This window comes from Falco rusticolus, chromosome 5, assembly GCF_015220075.1.
Source record: "Falco rusticolus isolate bFalRus1 chromosome 5, bFalRus1.pri, whole genome shotgun sequence".
NCBI classification, from domain to species: domain Eukaryota; kingdom Metazoa; phylum Chordata; class Aves; order Falconiformes; family Falconidae; genus Falco; species Falco rusticolus.
Window position 1 is genome coordinate 14,320,764 of NC_051191.1, and position 23,452 is coordinate 14,344,215.

The 23,452-nt window shown below is 50.1% G+C and overlaps 1 protein-coding gene across 21 annotated transcripts; it reads right to left on the reverse strand.

The window, feature by feature from the left end:
• Positions 1 to 1,774: 1,774 nt before the first annotated feature.
• Positions 1,775 to 22,518, reverse strand: LOC119148919 (butyrophilin subfamily 2 member A1-like). 21 transcript variants are annotated; one of them, XM_037389628.1, is made up of 19 exons: positions 22,268 to 22,458; positions 18,953 to 19,087; positions 17,884 to 18,222; positions 16,232 to 16,495; positions 15,344 to 15,598; positions 13,735 to 13,788; positions 13,551 to 13,571; positions 13,164 to 13,196; positions 12,369 to 12,389; positions 11,566 to 11,586; positions 10,776 to 10,805; positions 9,584 to 9,604; positions 8,940 to 8,960; positions 7,735 to 7,755; positions 7,091 to 7,111; positions 4,326 to 4,346; positions 3,893 to 3,913; positions 2,812 to 2,838; positions 1,775 to 2,468 (listed from the first exon to the last, which is right to left on the reverse strand). In XM_037389628.1, the coding sequence occupies exons 2-19, from the start codon at positions 19,035 to 19,037 to the stop codon at positions 1,942 to 1,944; spliced, it is 1,803 nt and encodes a 600-aa protein (XP_037245525.1). In that variant the 5' UTR covers positions 19,038 to 19,087; positions 22,268 to 22,458; the 3' UTR covers positions 1,775 to 1,941. The 21 variants fall into 21 exon arrangements, 19 of the variants coding, with proteins under 19 accessions (XP_037245525.1, XP_037245524.1, XP_037245527.1 ...); XM_037389627.1 differs by having other exon boundaries at positions 18,953 to 19,105; XM_037389639.1 differs by having other exon boundaries at positions 2,257 to 2,468; positions 2,726 to 2,838; positions 18,953 to 19,105; positions 22,268 to 22,491.
• Positions 22,519 to 23,452: the final 934 nt, after the last annotated feature.

Genomic DNA, 23,452 nt, shown 5'->3' on the forward strand with positions numbered 1-23,452 from the left:
TTCCAGTTGAAAAGGGCTTGTTGAATTCTCAAATAGCCCACTCACAACCTGCCAGTACTGTTGGCAGGTAATGTCCTAACAGTTCCTATGACGGATTTGGGGAGGGGTGTTTGCATTGACACGCATGTGTTCACATCATCGCTTTGCCATTTATTGCCACTTCAAATGAGCCCATCCTCTGTGCGTGAGTGGGTAGAGCCCTGCTCCTTTGTGGCTCATTCCTAACGCAATGACTGGGGATGTGGTACGTACCGAAGCATTGTGGATAGTCAGAGGCCATGTTGCTGATGGAGTCGCAGGTGAACCTGAACAAATACCACCAGGACAGGAATTTCTTTTCAAGTTCAATTGCATTATCCCAGATTTCCTTTCAAATTGCAGTGGGCAAGGACCTTTCACCACCTTCTCTGGTAACTGCAGCTGTCATCGGTTGTATCCACACTTGAGCTTGGGTACAACAAAGAGTGAAAGAAGCATTACCTTGGACTACACCAAGTGCATCTACCATCAACTGCTGGTCTTTTTGATCAGTTCCCTCCCACTGAGGCAACAGGTCCGACAAAAGCCATTGATTAGTTCCTAAAGCAAAAAGGGAAGATCATAAAGGATGTTATAAATTTGTGCAAATCACTGGTTACTGTAACTAATTTGTTCATGAAGACTTCTGAGTCTGTGCTATTTAGAACTCCCAATGCTGTTCCCAGGATACCAGTCCCATCTCTTTTTGCTTGTTTTGGGGGGAAGAGGGTTTGTTTATGCAGCCGTGCCATCCATCACTTTTAAGAGCACTTCAGGAATGGTGCACGAGCTATTCTATGGACTGCAGAAATGTTAGTTAGCATTGATAATTCTACTCTTTTGAGGGACCATGGTGGGTTAAACAACAGCCCCTGTTGGCCTGTGTACTGGATCATATATAGTCCAATGTTAGATATTGGTGGAGACAAAATGTCTTTCGCTGGTAAAACGACATCACAGATCTACCTTTCAAGGGTGATATCCTTTGAACCTAAGGCTGCAAATGATCAAATACAACAAAAATGTGTTATGGTCACGATGAGCGACAGGCTGCTTCATCCATCCATGTGCGGTTCATCCCGAATTCCTGTAAAAAAGGACAGAAAAGGAAATGTGCTCGGTTGGAAGTACAAACGGCAGAATTAATTAAGAGGAGGAAGAAACCCACTGAGTAGTGATTCGGGGTCTTTTTCCTGAGCAATCTCTTGCTTCCCTGGCGTAGAGATTTTTAGGCATGACTAGTACCATTGGTCATATTTCAGTTTGGGACATCTTTACTGACACAGGCTGTCCAGCATCAAACCCAGTACGCTGATTTACATTCCCTCTCAGACTCTTCTTCAAGCACAGATGGCACGTTCTCCACTCAAGAAGTGAAGTATAGACACATTACTCTCTTTTTAATTACTCTGGATTAATTTTTTTCCTTTCCTCCAAATTTCTGACAATTCCATCCAGAAGAGTGATGAAGAGAGCTTACCTTTATGGGGTGCTGTGCATTTATCAAGGTGTGTGTATTTGAATTCACGATGTCAAGTTGAGCTTTGTATGTAAATGCAAATTACACAGTGCAGCAGGGCAGAACTAAACCTCAGAGAATGATGATGACCGAAATGCATCATAAGGGCTGACATGATTTTCAGAAGGAAAGACTACGGAAACTGTTCTTGAGTTAAACATACAATTCCTAAAACCACAGCACGTGATAGCTCGTGTCTACATTCATGCCGCAAGTATTGGACAAAATGCATGCAGAAAAGGCTGGGGTAAGGAATATATTTTAAGCTAAAGGTGTTACACTATGCATAATACAGATTGTGGTCAAGAACACGTAATACATAAATCGCAATTAAGCATTAAATTTGTCTCAGAAAATAATATGCTCTTTCATGTCGCAACAAAATTACTACATTAAAACACACATTATTCCTCTTCAACTGAGCAAATCCTGATGGTTGATTCTCTGTGTGAGTTTTTAAAGAATGGATAAACTGCTTCGGAGAATGCACAGTCTTGAAACGTGAACATCACAGACATGTTGGTGACATTGAAAAAAGTCAGAGTTTTCTCTTCACAGTTAAGGAAAACCCCAACTTTCCTGGGATTTTCCTGCACCTCTAACTGTGTCCATGGATCGGTTCTTGCCCAGCAAAATTTAACACTTAAGCCCAGAGCCCAGAATCCTTCTTTAGGTGACAGAGTTATTCTTCCTTTCCTTGGGGCGGATTTCCTGGCTACTCCCAGGTCCCAGTCACTGCATTTTCCCACGTCCACCTCCCAGTAATGCTTGCCGGAGGAGAAACCTTCTGAGCCCAGCACGCAGACAGAGGAATCAAAACTGCCCTCATGGAGAGTCACTTTCTGGACCTGTGATTGATACGTGAAACTCTTCTTGTCCCCAGCAATAGACAAGTTTGGATGGGCTGTGTCCCAATCAACCACGATGTCATCTGTAAAAAACAGGTATTTGGGGCTTTCTAAACACTTTTCTAAAGAGAAGAGAAGGAAAGGGTGCTGCACTGCAATTCATTCTGAAAATCTGCCTACAACGTCATTCTGAAAATCTGCCTGTAACGGTCTGGAAAGACCTCTTACCCCCAGGGAAGGACTGCTCTCAGGCACACGCATTACACTTTCACTCTCAACTATGTCACAGCCCAGTGAAATACCTATGCACCACTGCAATAAAAGGCATTTGTAGACTCACGGTCCAGCCCATGCTCAGCACTGCTTCTGCAGTAGTCACAGATGTCACGCCATTGAGTACAGACATGAGTAAGTGCAGTGTTTTACCTGTATAGCCACGAGCCTTTATGAATTCTGAAAGCAAATAGGAGAGACAAAAAGGAAAAAAACCAAGGGTGAGAGAAAGCAAATTCAAAACATTGACTGGAAAAAATTTCCAACTCCAAGCTGAGACATCCCAGGCTGAGACTAAACTCTGCAGGTTAACGGATGCTCAGATTCCCTCTTGCCCTCTCCAGCGCTGTGATTACCTGTGGGGGCTGGAGAAGGATCTGAGGCTGGGCTGAGTTTCCCGCCTGGGGACTACTTTCTCTCTCAGGTCCCACTCTGCCGCCTTGCCAGTGTTTTGGGTGGATGTCCCACCTGCCACACTGCACATTTCACAGCATGTGAGACCCCTGGTCAGCACCCCGGAATGTCCAGAGACACAGAAAGGGACCAGTCCCCTTTGTGACACTCCGCGGAATAAATGTCAGCCACTTCTTGTGGATTTCTCGGGTGGGGTTGGATACAAAGGAAGAGCTTGGGGGAATTGTCAGTAACCCTCTGAAGAGAGGAGGCACTGCGCTTCCCAGAGAGTTTCTGGGTACGTGTAGCCGTGGCAGCTTTGTACCTGAGAGGGTGGGCAGGGAAGGAAGGCAGGGGAGATGTGGCAGGCAGAGAGTCTGCTCTACAAACCAAGCTGCTGAGAAGTCAGATCGGACCCAGTAAACGTTAAATAATCGAAAGAGCCGAATCAGCCGAGCTTGTGCATTTCTGTATGGATGTGAAAAGGCGACCCAGCAGGGCAGGATCGTGAAGTCCTGACACGTGAGCTTAAGGGGTTAGCTCCAAGGCAGGCATTGATGCTCCCTGAAGTTGCATCTGACATGCTTCTGATTCTGGCAGGGATGTCTTCCCTACCCCATCATCACGCACCATCCGTCCAGCCCCCACGTCTGGTTGGTGGCCCAGGCTCTGCAGCCCCATCAGCCCCATCACAGCCTTCCCTCAACGTACCCTTCCTTCACTCTCCGACCAACACCAAAGGCTCCACCAGCCACAACACCACAAGCAACACCCTGTGAAAACCCCTTAAATGCCACAACTGGGTGGCACGCAAGGCCTCCAGGGAGGCAGCGGAACTCACCAATCTCGTTCTTCTGCTGCTCTGCAAGAAGAGAGGGAGAACACCTTGCTTAGCACCTTGAATCAAAGGAACACTGGAGCACCCCAGTCACAAGAACATCCCACCAGCCCTTCTGAATGCCCGCTGGGGGAAAAGACATTCCAAGGAGCCCAGGAATAGCACAACCCTACCAAAGTCAACTCCCCATTACTGAGCCTACAGCACAGGCAGGGAAGGAAACTGAACCTGCACATCTGCACTTATTATTCTGCCTCCAAAAGCCAGTCCGTTCTGGAATAGTCCAACCCACGAATGGAGGAAAAGCTCCTCTGGCATGGTAGATGGCTCACACTATTGTGCGGTCAGGGGTGACTTCACCTCCGCTATCCCACCCTGGAATCACCTCCCATGATTGTCTTGCTCACATGGCCCGCAGGGATTCAGCAGCACTCACCGATCCGCTTCTTCTGGTTCCCTGCAAGATTAGAGAGGGAAGAGAAAACACCTTGATTAGTGCCATGACTCCGTGGGATACATGGCAAACAGCATGTGTACACCTCCTTTAGGAAGGCTGACTTGTCATCCATCAGGACATGTCCCCAGCCAGAGCTCCCCCAGGCACGGAGCCGTGGTGGCAGCGCATTGCCCGCAGTCCCCCTTCTCAGCACCCAGGGCTGCCCCTGCTTGCAGCTGAGGCTGCTCTGCACGTGAGGGCTTGGCAGAACGAAGGGAGAGCAATCAGGGCTTCCCAGGCACGAGCTGCTGCCAGCCGTGGGGGCAGGGGCTCCCTTGCTTCTAGACACAGCAGCACCCAATACCTGCACAGGATGACACCCACTGTCCTCCCACCCACTCCCCACCGCTCACAGCACTGCCCCTGCCTGCCACAGACACCCTCACTGGCTGCCACCTCCACCAGCATCACAACCACAGGACCCCATTCACATGTCAGGTGCTGAGGGACACAGCACCTCCCCTCAACCAGCACCCAGCAAGCCAGAAACTTGCTGTAGGAGTAGCCCCACCACCCTGCCCCTTCTTTCCGGCTCACACAGGGAATTCAGCTATCAGTTTCTTGCTTCCCAGGACAACAGTATTCCCTTTCCCTGGGGATGGGTCCTCTCTCTTGGGCCACTGCTTCTATCCTTGACCGGATAGCAAAGAACTCAGAGCCTTCACAATGGTCATAAGTCCATAATAGGACCCCCAGGCACAAGGACATCCAATCACTCATGTCAAATGCGTGCTGGTCCAGGAGAATGGCCAAGGACCATGGGATTAGGGCTGTCCTGCCACTGTCAATGGTCCATGAAAGAGCTTGCACCATGGGCAGGGAAGCGCACTGCACCCTTACATTCACCCTCACTAATCTGTCGCTGAAATGTGTTGAAAGGAGAAGAATCCGTAAACAGTGATGCCACAGTATCTATTGGGTGTCCCACGACAGAATAAAAAGAGTCAAAACCCACCCAGGCACTGGCCTTCGGGGAAGACCTTGGTACAGCCAAATGCAGGGAGCACCAGCTACCAGGTTGAGCCTTGCACATTGGCAGGGTCCGTCAGTGTGGCACTTGGCGAGCAGTTGGCATTGCTGGAGCATCCCTCCTCATCTGCCTCAAGGCCCTATCACTGTGCCAAAGGCATTTAAGAAACAGAAACACTCACCGTTTCTTGCATGGAGGTCCTCTGTTGAGTCACCGTGGTCACAGGAGAAGACACATGAAATCAGAGAAGACAGATAACGTCCTTGTAGTGGGCTGAGGGACACGGCACCTCCCTTGACCAGCATCAAGCAAGCCAGAAGCTGGAGTAGCTCCACCACAACCACCCTGCCCCTTCTGTCTGGCTTACAAAGGGAATTCAGCCTGGCAGATTCCTGCTTCCCAGGGGATGGTTTTCCCTTTCCCTGGGCATAGATCCTCTGTCTTAGTCCATCGCTTCTCCCCTTGACTGAATAGCAAAGAACACAGTGCCTTTCCAATGGGAAGAAGTTCATAATAGGACCCCCAGGCACAAGAACACCCCATCAGTCATGCCAAATGTGTGCTGGAGTAGGAGAATGGCCAAGGACCATAATTAGTACTTCTCTGCCAGTGTCAAGGCTCTATGAAAGAGCTTGCACCACCACAACACACTAAACATTCGCTTTTATTAATCTTCCACTTGAACTGTGCTGAAAGGCAAAGAGTCCAAAAATACTAATTCCCAAAAAGCCAATGGCAGGCCGACCACAAAATGGAAGAGTCAATGTCCACCCCACCACTGGCCATTGGGGAAGATCTTTCTTGGTAAAGCCAAAGTCAGCGAGTACTTGCTGACAGGTTGAGCCTTGTGCTCTCTCAATGTGGCACACAGAGAGTATTTGGCATTGCTGGAGCATCTCTCTTCACCTGATTCATGGCCCTATCACTGTGCTAAAGGCATTTAAGAAACAGAAACACTCACCGTTCCTTGCATGGAGGTCCTCTGTTGAGTCACCGTGGTCACAGGAGAAGAGACATGAAATCAACAGAGGCTGAGGGACACGGCACCTCCCCTGACCAGCACCCAGCAAGCCAGAAGCTGAGGTAGCCCCACCACAACCACCCTGCCCCTTCTGTCTGGCTCACACAGGGAATTCAGCCTGGCAGATTCCTGCTTCCCAGGGGATGGTTTTCCCTTTCCCTGGGGACGGAACCTATGACTTGGGCCAACACTTCTCCCCTTGACTGAACTGCAAAGAATACAGAGCTTGCACAATGGACACAGTAACAGGGTCCCCAGTAGGAAGGTCATCTAATCAGTCATGCCAAATGCGTGCTGGTCCAGGAGAATGGCCAAGGACCATGGGATTAACACAGTCCGGACATTGTTCAAGGCATCACTAATGAGCTGCACTATGGGCAGGTAAAGCGCACGACACCCTGAATTTGCATCCTTGCTGAGCTGCCTCTGAGACTGTGCTGACAGGCAAAGGCTCTGGAAATGGCAATGCCGCAGAAGCGATTGCAAGATCCCCCACAAAAAGGAAGAGTCCAAACAATTCACAGCTGGCCATGGGCACCGCCCCTGCAGAGCCAGAGCCACGGAGCACCAGCTGCCAGGTTGAGCCTTGCACATTGGCAAAGTCTCTCAGCGTGGCACTCGGGGAGCTGCTGGCATTGCTGGAGCATCCCTCCCCTCCCAGCCCAGGGCACTAACTCAGGCAAGGACAGCGTTTGCACAAGCGGAAACACTCACCATTCGTTGCACGCAGTTCATCTGCAAGTCACCATGGTCACAGGAGAAGAAGACATGAAGTCAGGACAGGACCCACAAGATCCTTACAAGCCATTTCCCTCTGGGACTGTCCACCCCAGGGAATGATGAACAACAAATCTGGCATGCAGGATAGTTCATGCTCCTTTGGAGCTCCTCATCATGTGGCCCTCAGAAGCATTTTTACCAACGACGGCACAGACCCAAATCCCTTTAAGTAGCCAGGGTTCCTCAGGGACATGGGCTCTCTGCCCCATCACACACACTGTGGCCTTCCCTCAGCATCTCCTTCCTTCATGCTCCTGCCCCCAACAGAGCCTCCCGCAGCCTGGGCATCACCAGCCACCCGCCACGGCAACCCATCTGCCTTGTGGCAAGGGCCATGGGTGCCTTTAGAGGCCCTTTCCCCAGGGACAGTTGGTGACAGGAAGGGGAGGGAAAGCCAGCAGAGATGGCCTCCAAGCCAGGTGTCTCTCAGCATTCCTGACACCGGTCACGCTCCACGGTGCAGGCTCTCCTGGCTGTCCCATGGGGTGAGGGCTGACTTGTCCTCCACTCTCCCACCCTGGCGCCCCATCCCACAAACTGCTCACACACACAGGCCCCAGGGAGTCAGCGACACTCACCAATCTCCTTCTTCAGTAGCTCTGCAAGAAGAAAGGGTGAAAAGAGGACACACTGATTAGCACCCAACCTCCAGTGAAGATGGCTGTAAATCCTGGGACACGTTCAGCAAAGCAGATCCCTTCTCCTCCAAACCCACATGCAGCCAGAGCTCCCCCAGGCACGGAGCCGTGGTGGCAGCGCATTGCCCGCAGTCCCCCTTCTCAGCACCCAGGGCTGCCCCTGCTTGCAGCTGAGGCTGCTCTGCACGTGAGGGCTTGGCAGAACGAAGGGAGAGCAATCAGGGCTTCCCAGGCACGAGCTGCTGCCAGCCGTGGGGGCAGGGGCTCCCTTGCTCTGGACACAGCAGCACCCAATACCTGCACAGGATGACACCCACTGTCCTCCCACCCACTCCCCACCGCTCACAGCACTGCCCCTGCCTGCCACAGACACCCTCACTGGCTGCCACCTCCACCAGCATCACAACCACAGGACCCCATTCACATGTCAGGTGCTGAGGGACACAGCACCTCCCCTCAACCAGCACCCAGCAAGCCAGAAACTTGCTGTAGGAGTAGCCCCACCACCCTGCCCCTTCTTTCCGGCTCACACAGGGAATTCAGCTATCAGTTTCTTGCTTCCCAGGACAACAGTATTCCCTTTCCCTGGGGATGGGTCCTCTCTCTTGGGCCACTGCTTCTATCCTTGACCGGATAGCAAAGAACTCAGAGCCTTCACAATGGTCATAAGTCCATAATAGGACCCCCAGGCACAAGGACATCCAATCTCTCATGCCAAATGCGTGCTGGTCCAGGAGAACGGCCAAGGACCATGGGATTAACACAGTCCGGACATTGTTCAAGGCATCACTAATGAGCTGCACTATGGGCAGGTAAAGCGCACGACACCCTGAATTTGCATCCTTGCTGAGCTGCCTCTGAGACTGTGCTGACAGGCAAAGGCTCTGGAAATGGCAATGCCGCAGAAGCGATTGCAAGATCCCCCACAAAAAGGAAGAGTCCAAACAATTCACAGCTGGCCATGGGCACCGCCCCTGCAGAGCCAGAGCCACGGAGCACCAGCTGCCAGGTTGAGCCTTGCACATTGGCAAAGTCTCTCAGCGTGGCACTCGGGGAGCTGCTGGCATTGCTGGAGCATCCCTCCCCTCCCAGCCCAGGGCACTAACTCAGGCAAGGACAGCGTTTGCACAAGCGGAAACACTCACCATTCGTTGCACGCAGTTCATCTGCAAGTCACCATGGTCACAGGAGAAGAAGACATGAAGTCAGGACAGGACCCACAAGATCCTTACAAGCCATTTCCCTCTGGGACTGTCCACCCCAGGGAATGATGAACAACAAATCTGGCATGCAGGATAGTTCATGCTCCTTTGGAGCTCCTCATCATGTGGCCCTCAGAAGCATTTTTACCAACGACGGCACAGACCCAAATCCCTTTAAGTAGCCAGGGTTCCTCAGGGACATGGGCTCTCTGCCCCATCACACACACTGTGGCCTTCCCTCAGCATCTCCTTCCTTCATGCTCCTGCCCCCAACAGAGCCTCCCGCAGCCTGGGCATCACCAGCCACCCGCCACGGCAACCCATCTGCCTTGTGGCAAGGGCCATGGGTGCCTTTAGAGGCCCTTTCCCCAGGGACAGTTGGTGACAGGAAGGGGAGGGAAAGCCAGCAGAGATGGCCTCCAAGCCAGGTGTCTCTCAGCATTCCTGACACCGGTCACGCTCCACGGTGCAGGCTCTCCTGGCTGTCCCATGGGGTGAGGGCTGACTTGTCCTCCACTCTCCCACCCTGGCGCCCCATCCCACAAACTGCTCACACACACAGGCCCCAGGGAGTCAGCGACACTCACCAATCTCCTTCTTCAGTAGCTCTGCAAGAAGAAAGGGTGAAAAGAGGACACACTGATTAGCACCCAACCTCCAGTGAAGATGGCTGTAAATCCTGGGACACGTTCAGCAAAGCAGATCCCTTCTCCTCCAAACCCACATGCAGCCAGAGCTCCCCCAGGCACGGAGCCGTGGTGGCAGCGCATTGCCCGCAGTCCCCCTTCTCAGCACCCAGGGCTGCCCCTGCTTGCAGCTGAGGCTGCTCTGCACGTGAGGGCTTGGCAGAACGAAGGGAGAGCAATCAGGGCTTCCCAGGCACGAGCTGCTGCCAGCCGTGGGGGCAGGGGCTCCCTTGCTCTGGACACAGCAGCACCCAATACCTGCACAGGATGACACCCACTGTCCTCCCACCCACTCCCCACCGCTCACAGCACTGCCCCTGCCTGCCACAGACACCCTCACTGGCTGCCACCTCCACCAGCATCACAACCACAGGACCCCATTCACATGTCAGGTGCTGAGGGACACAGCACCTCCCCTCAACCAGCACCCAGCAAGCCAGAAACTTGCTGTAGGAGTAGCCCCACCACCCTGCCCCTTCTTTCCGGCTCACACAGGGAATTCAGCTATCAGTTTCTTGCTTCCCAGGACAACAGTATTCCCTTTCCCTGGGGATGGGTCCTCTCTCTTGGGCCACCGCTTCTCCCCTTGACTGGATAGCAAGGAACACAGGGACTTCAGAATGTAAAGAAATTCATAATAGGACCCGCAGGGACAAGAACAACCCAGCAATCGTGCGAAATACATGCTGGGTCAGGAGAATGGCCAAGGAGCCTGGTATTAAAACTGCTCTGCTGATGTGAAGGCTCTATGAAAGAGCTTGCACCATCACAACACACTAAACATTCACTTTTATTAATCTTCCACTGGAAATGAGCTGAAAGGCAGAGTCCATAAATACTAATTCCCCAAAAGCTAATCACAGGCTCACAACATAAAATGAAGAGTCAAAAACCACCCCACCACTGGCCATTAGGGAACATGTTGGTAAAGCCCAAGAACAGGGAGCACCAGCTGCGAGGTTGAGCCTTGCACACTGGCAGGCTCTCTCAATGTGGCACTCGGGATGAAGGTGGCATTGCTGGAGCATCACTCCACACCTGATTCAAGGCCTTATACCCATAGGGAAGGCATTTGGGAAGCAGAAAGACTCACCATTCTTTGCATGGTGTTCCTCTGTTGAGTCTCCGTGGACACAGGAGAAGACATGAAATCAGCAGAAGACCCATAATGTCCTTGTAATGGGCAGCTCCCACGATCAAGACCCAGCAAGCCAGAAGCCAGAGCAGCCCCACCACAACCACCCTGCCCCTTCTGTCTGGCTCACACAGGGAATTCAGCCTGGCAGATTCCTGCTTCCCAGGGGATGGTTTTCCCTTTCTCTGGGGATGGATCATTTCTCTTGGGCATTCGCTTCTCCACTTGACTGAATTGTATAGAACACAGAGACTTTATCTTGGTGAAAAGTCTGCAACAGGGCCTCCAAGGTGCAAAAACATCCCATCAGTCATGCCAAATGTTTTCTGGGCCAGGAAAATGGCCAAGGACAATGGGATTATGACCACCCTGCCACTGTCATGGCTTCACTAATAAGCTTGCATAATGTGTAGGTAAGCGCACAAAATTCTTATACTTGTACCCTTACAAATCTGACTTTGAGACTGTGCTGAAGGGCAAAGACTGTGTAGAACGTAATGCCACAGCAGTTATTGAGAGGCACAAGCAAAAAAGGAAAAGTCAAGACCCCCCCTAGCAATGGCCATGGGGCACCCACTAGGCAAAGCCATAGCCAGGGAGCACCAGATGCCCAGGTGAATCTTGCACATTGGCAGGGCCACCCAAAGTGACGCTCGGGGAGCATGTGGCACTGCTGGAGCATCCCTCCTCACCCTCCCCAAGGCTCCCAACCAGTGTGGAAGGTATTTGGGCAAGCACAAAATCTCACCGTTCCATGCACGCAGATGCTCTGTCAAGTCACCATGGTGACAGGAGAAGAAGACATGAAGTTAGGATAGGACACAAAAGGTACTTGTCAGGTGCTGAGGGAAAAGGGCACCTCCCCTCGAGCAGCACCCAGCAAGGCATAAACTGGAGTAGCCCCACCACAACACCCTTGCCCCTTTTTCTGGCTCACACAGGAAATTCAGCCTGGCACCTTCCTGCTACACAGGGGACGGTATTCACTTCCCCTGAGGATGGTTCCTCTTTCTGGGACACTACTTCTCTCCTTAAGTGAATAGCAAAGAACACAGAACTTTCACAATGGACTGAAGTCCATAATAGGATTCCCAGGCACAAGAACATCCCATCAGTCATGCCAAAAGTGTGCTGGACTAGGAGAATGGCCAGGGACCACGGGATTAGGGCCCTTCTGCCACTGTCAAGGCTCCGTGTAAGGGCCCGCACCATGGGTAGGTAAGCACACTACACCCTCAACATTCTCCCTGACTAATCTGACACTGGAAAAGTGCTGAAAGGTGAAGACTCCATAAATACTAATTCCGCAGCAGGTATTGGGAGGCCCCCGATCAAAAGGAAGAGTCAGTACCTATTCACAGCTGGGCATCTGGTACTGCCTTGCAAAAGCCAGAGCCAGGGAGCGCCAGCTGCCAGGTTGAGCCTTGCACATTGGCAGGCTCCGTCAGCGTGGCACTCGGGGAACAGCTGGCATTTCTGGGGCATCCCTCCTCACCCGCCCGAGAGCTCTATCCCAAGAGGGAAGGTGTTCGAGCAAGCAGGAAGACTCACCATTCTTTACATTCAGTTCCACTGCCAAGTCACCGTGGTCACAGGAGAAAAAGACATGAAGTTAGGACAAATGCACTGGGTCCTTGTCAGCTGCTGAGGGATATGGCACCTCCCCTCACCCAGCACCCAGCAAGCCAGATGATGGAGTAGCCCCACCACTTGCCCCTTCTGTCTGGATCACACAGGGAATTCAGGCTGGCACTTTCCTCCTTCCCAGGGGACAGCATTCCCTGTCCCTGGGATGAGGCCTCTCTCTTAGGCCACCGCTTCTCCCCTTGGCTGAATAGCAAAGAACACAGAGCTTTCACAGTTGGTACGCGGCAGCAATAAGTTCCGTGATCATGTCAACATACCACCAGCTCTGCCAAATGCTTTGTAGGCCAGGAGAGTGTCCAAGGACCATGGCATTAGACAGACCCTGCCACTGTCAAGGCTCCATGAAAGAGCTTGCAGCATGGGCAGGTAAGCGCACTAAACCCTGAACATTCACCTTTACTAATCCACCACTAAAACTGTGCTGAAAGGAAAAAACTCTGTAAATACTCATTCCATGCAGGTATTGGTAGTCCCATGACAAAAAGGAAGACTCAAAATGCACCCCACAACTGGCCATGGGGCACTACCCTTGCACAGCCAAAGCCAGGGAGCCCCAGCTGCCAAGTTGAGCCTTAAACATTGTCAGGGTCTCTCAGCACAACACTCTTGGAGCTGTTGCTATTGCTGGAGCATCCCTCGTATCCCACCCCAGGGCTCTAAGCCAGGCAAGGACAGAGTATGCATAAGCAGAATACTCACCGTTGCTCACACACAGTTTTTCTCCTGAGTTACCTTAGTAACAGAAGAAGACATACATCAGGGTAATACCCACAAGGTCCTTACAGTCCAGGGAATGATGAACTCCACTGGTATGGGGGACAGTTCATGCTCCCTTGGAGCTACTCATCACCTGGCCCTGACTGGGATTTTTTCCACCAGCCACAAACACTCCCATTACTTCAGTGGAGCCCAGTCAGCTGGAGAGTCCCCCATTCATTATAACATACAACAGCCCTGCCAAATGCATGCTGGGCCTGAAGAGCCAGGGACCCCATCAACAGGACAAGCATTGCACTGTCAAGTCTCTGCTAATAAGCTCACGAAACGGGCAGGGAAGGACTCTAAACTGTGAATTTTCACACTTACCAATCTTCATGCAAGGCGTTGCTGAAAGGCAAAACCACCAGAATTAGTAACTCCACCACAACTACTGTGTAACCCACACACAGTACGAAGAGCCAAAGTGCAGCCCATCACTGGCTCTGGAAATGAATCTTCACTGCCAAGAGGGACTGGCTCATGTGATCTCTGGCAGGGGGAAATAGCTTACCTGCTAAAATAAGGAGGACAAGGAGGCAGGGAACCCAGAAGAAATCACCGCTTTCTGAAAAAAGGAGAACAAGCAATAGAAAAAATGAATCAGCTTTCTTGCGGTATAGCACACGCGTACACACAGTGGCTGTATATTCACATGATCTGCAGCATTTGAACGTGGCTAGCAGAACACTTTCAGCCATATCATTCCTCGGGAAATGTGAAGAGGAACAAAGAAGTTCTCAAAGAAAGCTGAAATGAGCATTGATAGTTGCATTTTATATTCACTGCCTTGTGTCCAAGAGTCTTCCACAGACACACGCTTAAAACCACACTCGACATAAACTGGCAACTATTTGTCTTTTTCCTTGGGAAGTTTCTTACTGTCTTTTGCTTTTGCAGTTGGTCTCTAGTCTCTCATTCTATTCGAGGCCACTGTCTCTGAAGGGAGCAATATCGTTCTGAGTGATACCATCAAAATACATTAGCTTACGACAAGTTGTCCTCCAAAGCTTTCACTCAGAAGAAATTTCAGAGGACAGCTCGGCCTTAACATCACCTTTCAGGCAGAATCGCCCCCTAGTAGCCTCATGCCAAAGTCTTTCCTTCTCGGTACAACTCTCAGCAGCTGGCACCCTGAAGAGCTCTCACAAAAACTTCTCTGCAGCATCAAAAAACAGAGATTCATGCTGGGAGACAGGCTAGTGTGCACTTATCTCATGGGCCCACTGTCTTCCTGGCTTTCCTGGGGTCAGCAGACGCTCTTCTCATTGCGGCCACACTCCTGGCAGTTGGGTTCAGTGACTTCCTCAAAGCACTGAGCAATAGACTGTTCTTAGGCAAAACCCCGTTCCCGAACTCTTGTACCCGTTTAGTCTATATAGTATGAGATTGTCTCAACTTTCTTCAGAGGTATGTGGTCTGCATTGTATACTGAACAGTCCTGCTTAAGTAAGTATGACTGAAGGAGCCCAGCTCACTGCAAGGAGCAGGGCAGCTCCATCTGGAGGTAAGGACCTTTGTTTCTGAGAATCTGAAAGCTGTCCAGGAAGGATAAAGGATATGCCTGGACTATGGAGACATTGCAAGCATCCTAGCCCCCCCAACACCTCTGTCAAACCCTCCCATTGCCTGGTGTCATACATAAGCAACCGTAGGAAGATGGACTCCAGGGACGTCTAGATCATCAAAGAGTCAGGTGGATGATGACACCATGGCATTGTCTTTTCGTTGCAAACCGTAGTCTCTGTGTGTGTGTTAAGTAGCAATGAGTCAAATCGTGTTGTAACTGAACGCTTGAAAGGTGTAAGAACCATGTGTAACACCACACGTGGGTTACCCCGTCTGGCTGAGACACCTCCTGCACATGAATAGAATACTTGATCTTGCAATTCTACCCTTTGCATCCTAGCCTCTCTCCTTGGTCAGCACGGGCCAGCTGTGAGTTTTCGTAACACTCTCAATGGATGTCACTATGGCGTGTGGTGGGAAACTCAGTGAAATAATCCACAGCGTTTGGCCCCACCTTCTCACTTAGTGGAGGATGATGCAGTATGCGAGTGAGGAGAGAGTAGCTATGCTTGCTCAGAGGATGCCAAGGTACATGAGTCTTAATTGCTGCTTACCTGACTGTTGAGGCACCTGTAGGCTGTGTTCCCTTTCAGCGGTCACAAACGAAGGTGGTGGTTGTCCACAGGGTATCTCAATGGAGCTTTCAATTGCAACACTATTGTCCGTCTCCTGTAGAATGCTTGTCAGGGCCAGTGAAGATAGGTCTTCTCCTTGGGAATTAATCCACATCACTTTGGGCTTTACAAACGAACCTGTTATTCTGCCCTTGTACGCACAAGTGCCTCCCACAGTCATGTCATTCAAGGAACCTGGAAAAGAGGCAATTTAACACCACCACATCCGGCACAACACAGAATCACCAAGTATGCCACGAAAGAGATCTCATGGAACACCTGCACTTTTGTTGTTGTTTCATCTCTAATCAAAAGCATCTGCTTTTGAGCATTTCATTTTCAGTAATTCTACACTTGAAAGCATCCTATGAGCTTTCTGTGTGTAAGAGTGAGACTGCTGAAATAAACAAAAAGAGGCAGAATTGTGTGCAAGAAGCTCTTCCCAAACCATGAATGATACAGCCTGTCATTCCAGGTGAGAAGGTAAAACCCAGAAATTATGCCAAAGAGATAACAATACTCAGGTTCAGACGATTAAAAATACAGGTAAGCTATGGCTGAACGCAGCCCAAAGAGGCAGGGCAGTAGGAAGATTGCTCTCAGCACTTCCCTGGATCATCACTCCATGGTGTTGCCCTGAAGACGCCACAAGGCCAACTCAAATGTCTACCACCCAACAGAAAAAATTTCTCCTGCATGGGCAGGCTCTGCAGGATGCTTGGTCTTCAAGGAAGGTGCTGAGACCTGCCCCATTGCAGCTCTTCTAGCAATAATGGAGGGCTCTGATTCCTCCAACAAAGCAGATGCAGGGGAAAAACTGTGGCCTACCTGATTGGCTTGCCTTGGTTTTGTTGAGTTGGACTACACACACCACATCTACTTTATCACAAGGCACTGTGATGATGCTTTGCACCATGAAATGGTCTCTCTCACTCCACGTTACATTGGTGTTGGCCTCCACATCTGCCATGTCTCCTCCATAGTTCGTCCAAATAACTTCAGGCTTTGGGTACCAGTTTTTTGACTTACACGTGTAGCGACACATATTCTCCTCTTGCTGATCCCTGTACAAAGTTGGCTTGGTACCAATTGCTGTAACGGAGTTAGTCAATGAGTACAAGGCAGGGTTAGAGTTACTGCAACACCACTACAGTCACAGCAAATTGAACCAACACAACTCAGAAGGCCTCAGTATGTTGCGCTAGAAATTCATAGCTCATAAAAACAGCCACAGCTGGTCAGATCAGATGGGCCGGTTACCTGGACTACAGCAACACTGAACACTAGGGCATCTCACCCCAGAGTCACAGTGAACCCCAGCAAGCCTGGATGATCAAAGGTCAGGAAGAGCATCTGGGAGTTTGCAAAAGAGATGAGCACTCTCTACGTGACTGAGGGGGGTGATACAGGTCCATAAAAAAGGAGCGGTGTGGAGGGGAAGAAGAGCAAAGAATTGTTGCCTGTCTTGTCCCACACCAAAACAGGAGGCATCAAGTCAGCCTAGCACATGATCAGTTCAAAAGAAAAGAGGTGAAAAGGGCCTTCACACATAGCATTGGCCTGCAGAATAGACTGACGCCAGATTTGTGGAAGCTAGATGTTTCCATGCCCTCAAATGAAGCTCCAGAGTGTGACTTGTCCATCAGCAGATCAGATCTGGTAAGGTGCTTTTTGCAAGTACTTCCAGGTTTGCATTTCAGACAGGTCAACTGAGATGGGGGATTTCTAAAGAGGAGGGAGAAGGGGCCTTTACCATATCATTAGGTGCACGGCACGTTGGTGAATACCCTCCCTAATAGCTCTGAGTAACTATTTTTTTCTTTTTACAAGGCAAACCAGCCCTAACTGGAGAAGCTGAACATTCATAATCCCAGAAGAGGATTTAAACAAATTATTTAAAATAAAACACCCCTTAAACAAACTCTAGTTTATTTATATGGGGATATTGAGCACCTACATGATGATATTCAGCATCTTAATGCAGTTCCCTGTTACACTATCTACCCCCTTGACAAGCCACGTGACCTTTCCCACTGAGCATCTTTAGATACTCAGAATCAAAGCAAGTCGTTCCAGCTGCTTCCCGCATCTTTGCTCATTTCTCCATATCTCCAAGAAACTGCTACATGTGATGGATCCCTGCTTCCCTGCAGATGGCTGAGCACCTGCCTGCCCCTGGGAAGCAGGGAAGGAATTCCTTGGTTTGATTTTCTTGCGTGCATGGCTTTTGCTTTACCTATTCAACGGTCTTTATCTCGACCCAATCTTTTCTCACTTTTACCCTTCTGATTTTCCCCTCCATCCCACCAGGGCAGGGAGCTAACAGCGGCTGTGTGATGCTTAGCTGCCTGCTGGGGCTAAACCTTGACAAGGTCTCAGCTGTCCAGCAAGGAATAGGCAGAGCCGCAGAGCCACAATGGGAACTGAACTCAGCATGGTCATAGCAAGTCGCATTTCACTGTGAAAATCTCCCTGCTTACCTGTAACATCAAGGTGCATAGTAGCCTTTGTGACAACGCTGCCGTTCACTGCGCAAACATATGTCCCCTCCTCAGCTACTTGCACTGCCTGGATAACCAGGAGAAGTGCTCTTCTCTTCCAGTGACACGCCATCCTCTTCCGTTCTTCATCCTGGCACTGATCCACCACCCCACCCAGGCTGGATGAAGCACACAGTGGAGCATCCTTCCCCTTTTCCAGTTTGTACCAAAGCACACTCGTGTTAAAGGGGACACTGTCTGTCAGCTGGCAGGACAGAGTCACTTGCTCTCCAACAGAGACAACTGACGGTTCACTGCTGACGGTGACAAGCACTTCGCCTGAAAGGAAGAGGTGGGAGCAAATGCACTGCTTTTCCCTGCAAGTGTAATCTTTCCATAGAGAGAAGAAAGCTACATGTGTTAGCTGAATCCAAAGCAGAAAGCCGAGCTCTAAGTTAGTCTCACAGTCCCATAGAATAGGGAGGTCAGGGTCTTGAGTCGTTGCTAGCACCTCCTCCAGGCACAGACATGCCTTACAGTTACCAGATGTCATGGCTTATATACGCCAGCTGTGTTACAGACTCATGGACCATACTCGTGGGCATTATGGGCAGTGATTTATTCAGGAAGACAATAGGTACACTAGTGCAAGTACTGCAAACCAAAGCTCGCTGAGCTACGAGCAAGTTACCACACGTGATGTGCAAAGAGCTGTACAAAGAGCTATGCACTCTGCAGATCTACAGCCCGCAAAGCAATCTGCACAGGCTCCTGCCCCCCACAGGCCCTGGTTCTGTCCCAGCAGAGACTGAACATGCCGCCCTCATGTCTGTAGTAGGATAACACACCTGCGGCGCTTCCCTGAAGTCGCTGACACCTTCCCTGAAACAGCAGGGCTGGGGTGTCTCACGTCATCAGGATGGCTGGTGTTGTCCCATACTTGAACTTGGAGGTGTCAGACACCACATACGATCTACAGTGTGTTTGTTCCTCCAGGGTCTATGAAATGAAGCGCAGGCATGATATCTTAGGGTAACCGGCTAGCCGGGTACAGTAAGGAGTCTCTTACCTGTAAGCCACCTTGTAATTAAAATATATATTAGAAGAGCAAAGGACAAGAGCAGTATGAGCTTCATTTTGAACACTTCCTCCATAAATCCTCCAGAACCATCATGTGGGTAAAGTCAAATTGCTTGTATTGCCCCTGGAAATGGATGATGTGCTGTGAAAATGAGAAGGAATTCCCGAGAGGGAGGAGTGAACGGAAAGTAATGGATCTTGCTAAAGGCAGAGGCACAAAGTCAGCACCTGGCTCTGCCTGCTGTCCTCAGACCCTGCGGGACTGCGTCGCGTTAGTGGAGTCCCCCACAGCTCCCGCTTCTTTTCTCTGAAGGAGAAGTTGCTCGTTCCCGTTCCCTGACCGTGCCTGTTCTCGGGCACAAAATTGTCTGACCAAACCGATTTGGAGGGCAGGCACGAAGTCCAGGGTGCCCACCGCCAGCCCCGTACACATGTCACTAGGTCTCACGCAATGACTCTCTTGCTGGATGTGTCTGGGAAACTGGGCTGTGCTTCACACTTGCCAGCCTACTTGGATTCTGCAGCAATGTGTACCCTGGCTAAGAACACTGCCCTGGAAAAGGATGTGAGAGGTGAATCACAGAAAATTCTGCTGCTTTTGCTTCACTGCAGATGAGCAGCTGTGGTCCTTCATGCCTGAAGGAGACAGATTGGGAGCAACTGCCTGGTCTGCTTCTCCCACAGTCTCCTTGGAAGCTTTTCTAGGGTCCCGTCTCGGAAGGCTTGAGGAAAGCCGTGTACCCCAGAGAGAGGCGACACTGCAGCTCACCTGTGCCCAGTCAGTTGTGACTTCACTCCCACCAGCCACTCTCTTCTGCCTTTTACAGTCCCTCGTGCAGCCTGGCTAAATCAATCAGCTCAGCCCGTTCCCTCTCTCGACAGCTGCATTATCTCACACCTGCAATCTCTCTTTTAACTTCCAGCACCCTTGTACTCTTGTCCTCGCTTAGCAGAAAACGTTGGTGAACTGCTGAAGGGCAGAGGATGTGTTGTTTGTCGCGGCAGCAAACCTGGAGTGTGGATAACTGGCTAGCTGAAAAGGGTCACATAGACATAGTCCAGCTGGCTGGACAAAAATGCACATCGCTCTCAGCTTATCTGAAGTAAAGCAAAATACACTGTCTTTGGCTGTTCTTGTTACACAGTAACAGGAAGATTTTGGTGGGAAAAGAATGTTGCAGGTGGGAACAGATAACTACAGAAGAGAAACAAGGGGCGGGCTTGGTATTTAGGCAACTAACCAATAATGAGCTTAACTTTTGTAATATGTATGAGCTAATTATAAGAAGGCATAAAAGGTGACTGTAAGGTACAATAAACGAAGTCTGCTGATCACTCATATTGAGCGACTGTGTCTTCCCTCCGTCGCAACACTGGAGGAACCGTCAGTGCTCTGAGGAAGCACCGGGGGAATACACCATGGCATGTGAGGGTCAAGCGCTTGCTCTAGAGGCACAGAGGATGAAGAGGGAGGCAATGCAAGCACCGTTCAGGAGAACACAGACATCACACTCATCCCCTCAAAGGTAGGTAGAGTGCAATAAGGCATCCCCAGGAGAGACCCCTCCCTGAGTCACACTGAGATGCTTGGCACAAAAGCTCAACTACGTGTCAAAATGAAAAACTACTCACGTTCTGAGTACCAACGGTTATTTACAACATCTTTTCAACACAGTCTATTTGAGGGGCAGAGTTTTAACATTGATGTCTCAACCATTCCACGGGGTGAATGAACAAAAACAGAAAAACATGGGTCTGGCTGGACCCGGTTTGTAGATTTTTTTGCATTCTTCGTCTACGGCCCTTAATTCCCTGCTATGCTAAATATTTATACCTGTATTAAAGAGACCATTTTAATAGATGTTTACCATTCCAAAGCAGAGGATGGTACATTTTTAATCAGCCACATTGGAGGAACATTCTATGTCAAGAACTTCCCAGATAATGGGTATGATGTAACTAAAACTATGGTACAAATCTCAGCACGGTTCATGATTAACTAACTCATTAATGTTGGGAGACCCCACGTGCAGTGCTGCATTCATCTCTGGGGCCCCCAGCATAAGAAGGACATGGACCCTTTGCAGTGAGCCCAGAGGAGGACCACAAAGATGAACAGAGGGCTGGAGCACGTCTCCTGTGAAGGCAGGCTGGGAGAGTTGGGGTTGTTCAGCCTGGACAGAAGGCTCTGGGGAGAACCTAGAGGAGGCTTCCAGTACCTAAAGGCACCCACCAGAAAGCTGGAGAGGGACTTCTTACAAGGGCACGTAGTGACAGGAAAAGGGCAAATAGCTTTAATTTGAAAGAGGGTGGTAGATTTAGATTAGATATTGGACAGAAATGGTTCACTCTGAGGGTGGTGAGGCACTGGCACAGGTTGCCCAGAGAAGCTGTAGGGTAGAAAGGGAAACTAGAGATGGATGCTGCAGAATGCCAAGACCCTTGTCCCAGCCTGCACTCACTTATTGATCTTTCTGTGGAATGATTAACTACTCTCCCCAATGCCGTCAGCTTTTCCAACATATAGAAAGAAGGAAGGAAGAATAAAAAGAATGTTAAAAGCTGCAGCAAAGTTACGGAGCCTTGGTTGGTTTGATTTTCTTTTTTTTCCTGTTCACGCTTCCCCATGTAAAGCTACAAGCTCTCAGGCACAGGCCACAACCTGTTTTTCAAAACGGAAAGACAAAACAAATGCCACAGGTTTGCATGATTCACCAGCTGGAAAAACTAGCAAAGGTGTACTGCTTGTACACATGAGTGTAAAAACTCTGTATCCTTCCTATTGGTTATCTGAAGAATAAATTTATACCCCAGTTAGACTTGATCAGTTCAGATTATCTATGTCATGGGGTGTATATAGATGTCATATTGGTATATACCTAGCAGGCTAACCCAGAGCAAGCCTGTATTTCTGACACAAAGGGAGCACATGCATTTGCTTTCTGAAGCGGGAATGTGTTTCAGAACCAGCACATTGCAGTCCTCCAACCAGCCCCACGCATCACAACATTTTCAGCAAACTCTCTCTGTGGAGCAACCTCGCAAATAACCATTAGCATTTCAGTGACCTCTTTCTTTAATAAAATTACTGGCGGATAGCCTCTGATTCCAAATCCAAATCATCCATCAGATTTACACTTCATTCTTCACGCTTAAGGAAGCAAAGAAAGAAGCCTTTTTAATTCCAGGCTGGAATCATGCCCTGGTGGCTGTCAATAGCAAACTACCAGCTCAATAATCAGGCAAACCCCTCCAAAAACCTCATCACGCACAATTCTCTTTCAGCCAGGCTTTAATTCCTTACCTGAAGAGCAGGACCCAAAGAACCCCTTTGAATTTCGTCGTGGATTATGGAAGTGAGGAGCTTTTGGCTTGTATTACCCGGAGGTAAGGGAGTTGACCTCGCTCCTTTCCTGATGGAAGCTTACAGGCGCTGAAACCTGAACGTTCACCAGGAGCAACTGTTTGCTCTTGAGTGCAATAGTCCAGCCCGTGCCTGCAGGTACCAACCCCTGTAGCAGGAACAACCCAAGGGCCTGAATTGCCGGCACGCCTAGATCCAAGGTACAGTGAGAAGATTATGTTTCAAGCCCTTCTGCACCTGAGCACTGCAGCTCATTTTTGAGTGTGGCTTTCTGACAACGACCTGGAATTGAGACAACAGCATGAACGGGAGGTAGAGAAACCAAATCGGGGTGTTGCATGAGCCTGTTACTCACCAGGATGATTTGAAGTTACAAGCAGGAATATACGGGACACAGCTGCAGCAGGAAATTTAGAAATTGCGCACTTTAGAACTTCAAAGTGCAAAGCCTTACGATTCAATTCCCCCAGGCTTATTTAGGTTGGGGGGAGAGGGAGAGAGGAAGTTCAGATCACAGGTGGGACACAGACCCTAAACTGTTTCCCTCCTCCTGCCCAGGCAGCAGCAAGTTCTGAGCCACGAGGCCGATAGCGGTGGCGGAGCCCTGCTTTCCCGGCGATGGCTGGGCACCTGCCGGCTGATGGGAAGTAGTGAATGGATTCCTTGAGCTGCTTTGCTTGCGTGTGCAGCTTTTGCTTTACCCATTAAACTGTCTTTACCTCAGCCCACAACTTTTGTCGCTTTTACACTAACAATCCTCTGCCCCATCCTAACGCGGTGGTGAGGAGTGGGCAAGCGGCTGCTTCCTTTCTCTGTTTTGGAGTAATTTTTCAACTGAGTGCAGGATTTTCAGCAGCATGTCCCTGAAGTTACACTACATTCTTAGGAGAAGTGGTAGGGGGGAAGGATGGCAGAAGATGTGAGAGGCCTCTAGTTACAAAACTGCTTGCACATGCTTGCTCGTATGGACCTACAGAGATGTGAACAGATTACTGTTTCAGGCTATCTCCCTCTCCAGCCCTCTTTTCCCATCAGTCTCTGCCTGGTAAACCAGCCTTTGCAGTGGGAGGTTATGGAACTTGCTCTTGAAAGAACATCCTGGTTGAGTGTTGCAGAATGGCTGTG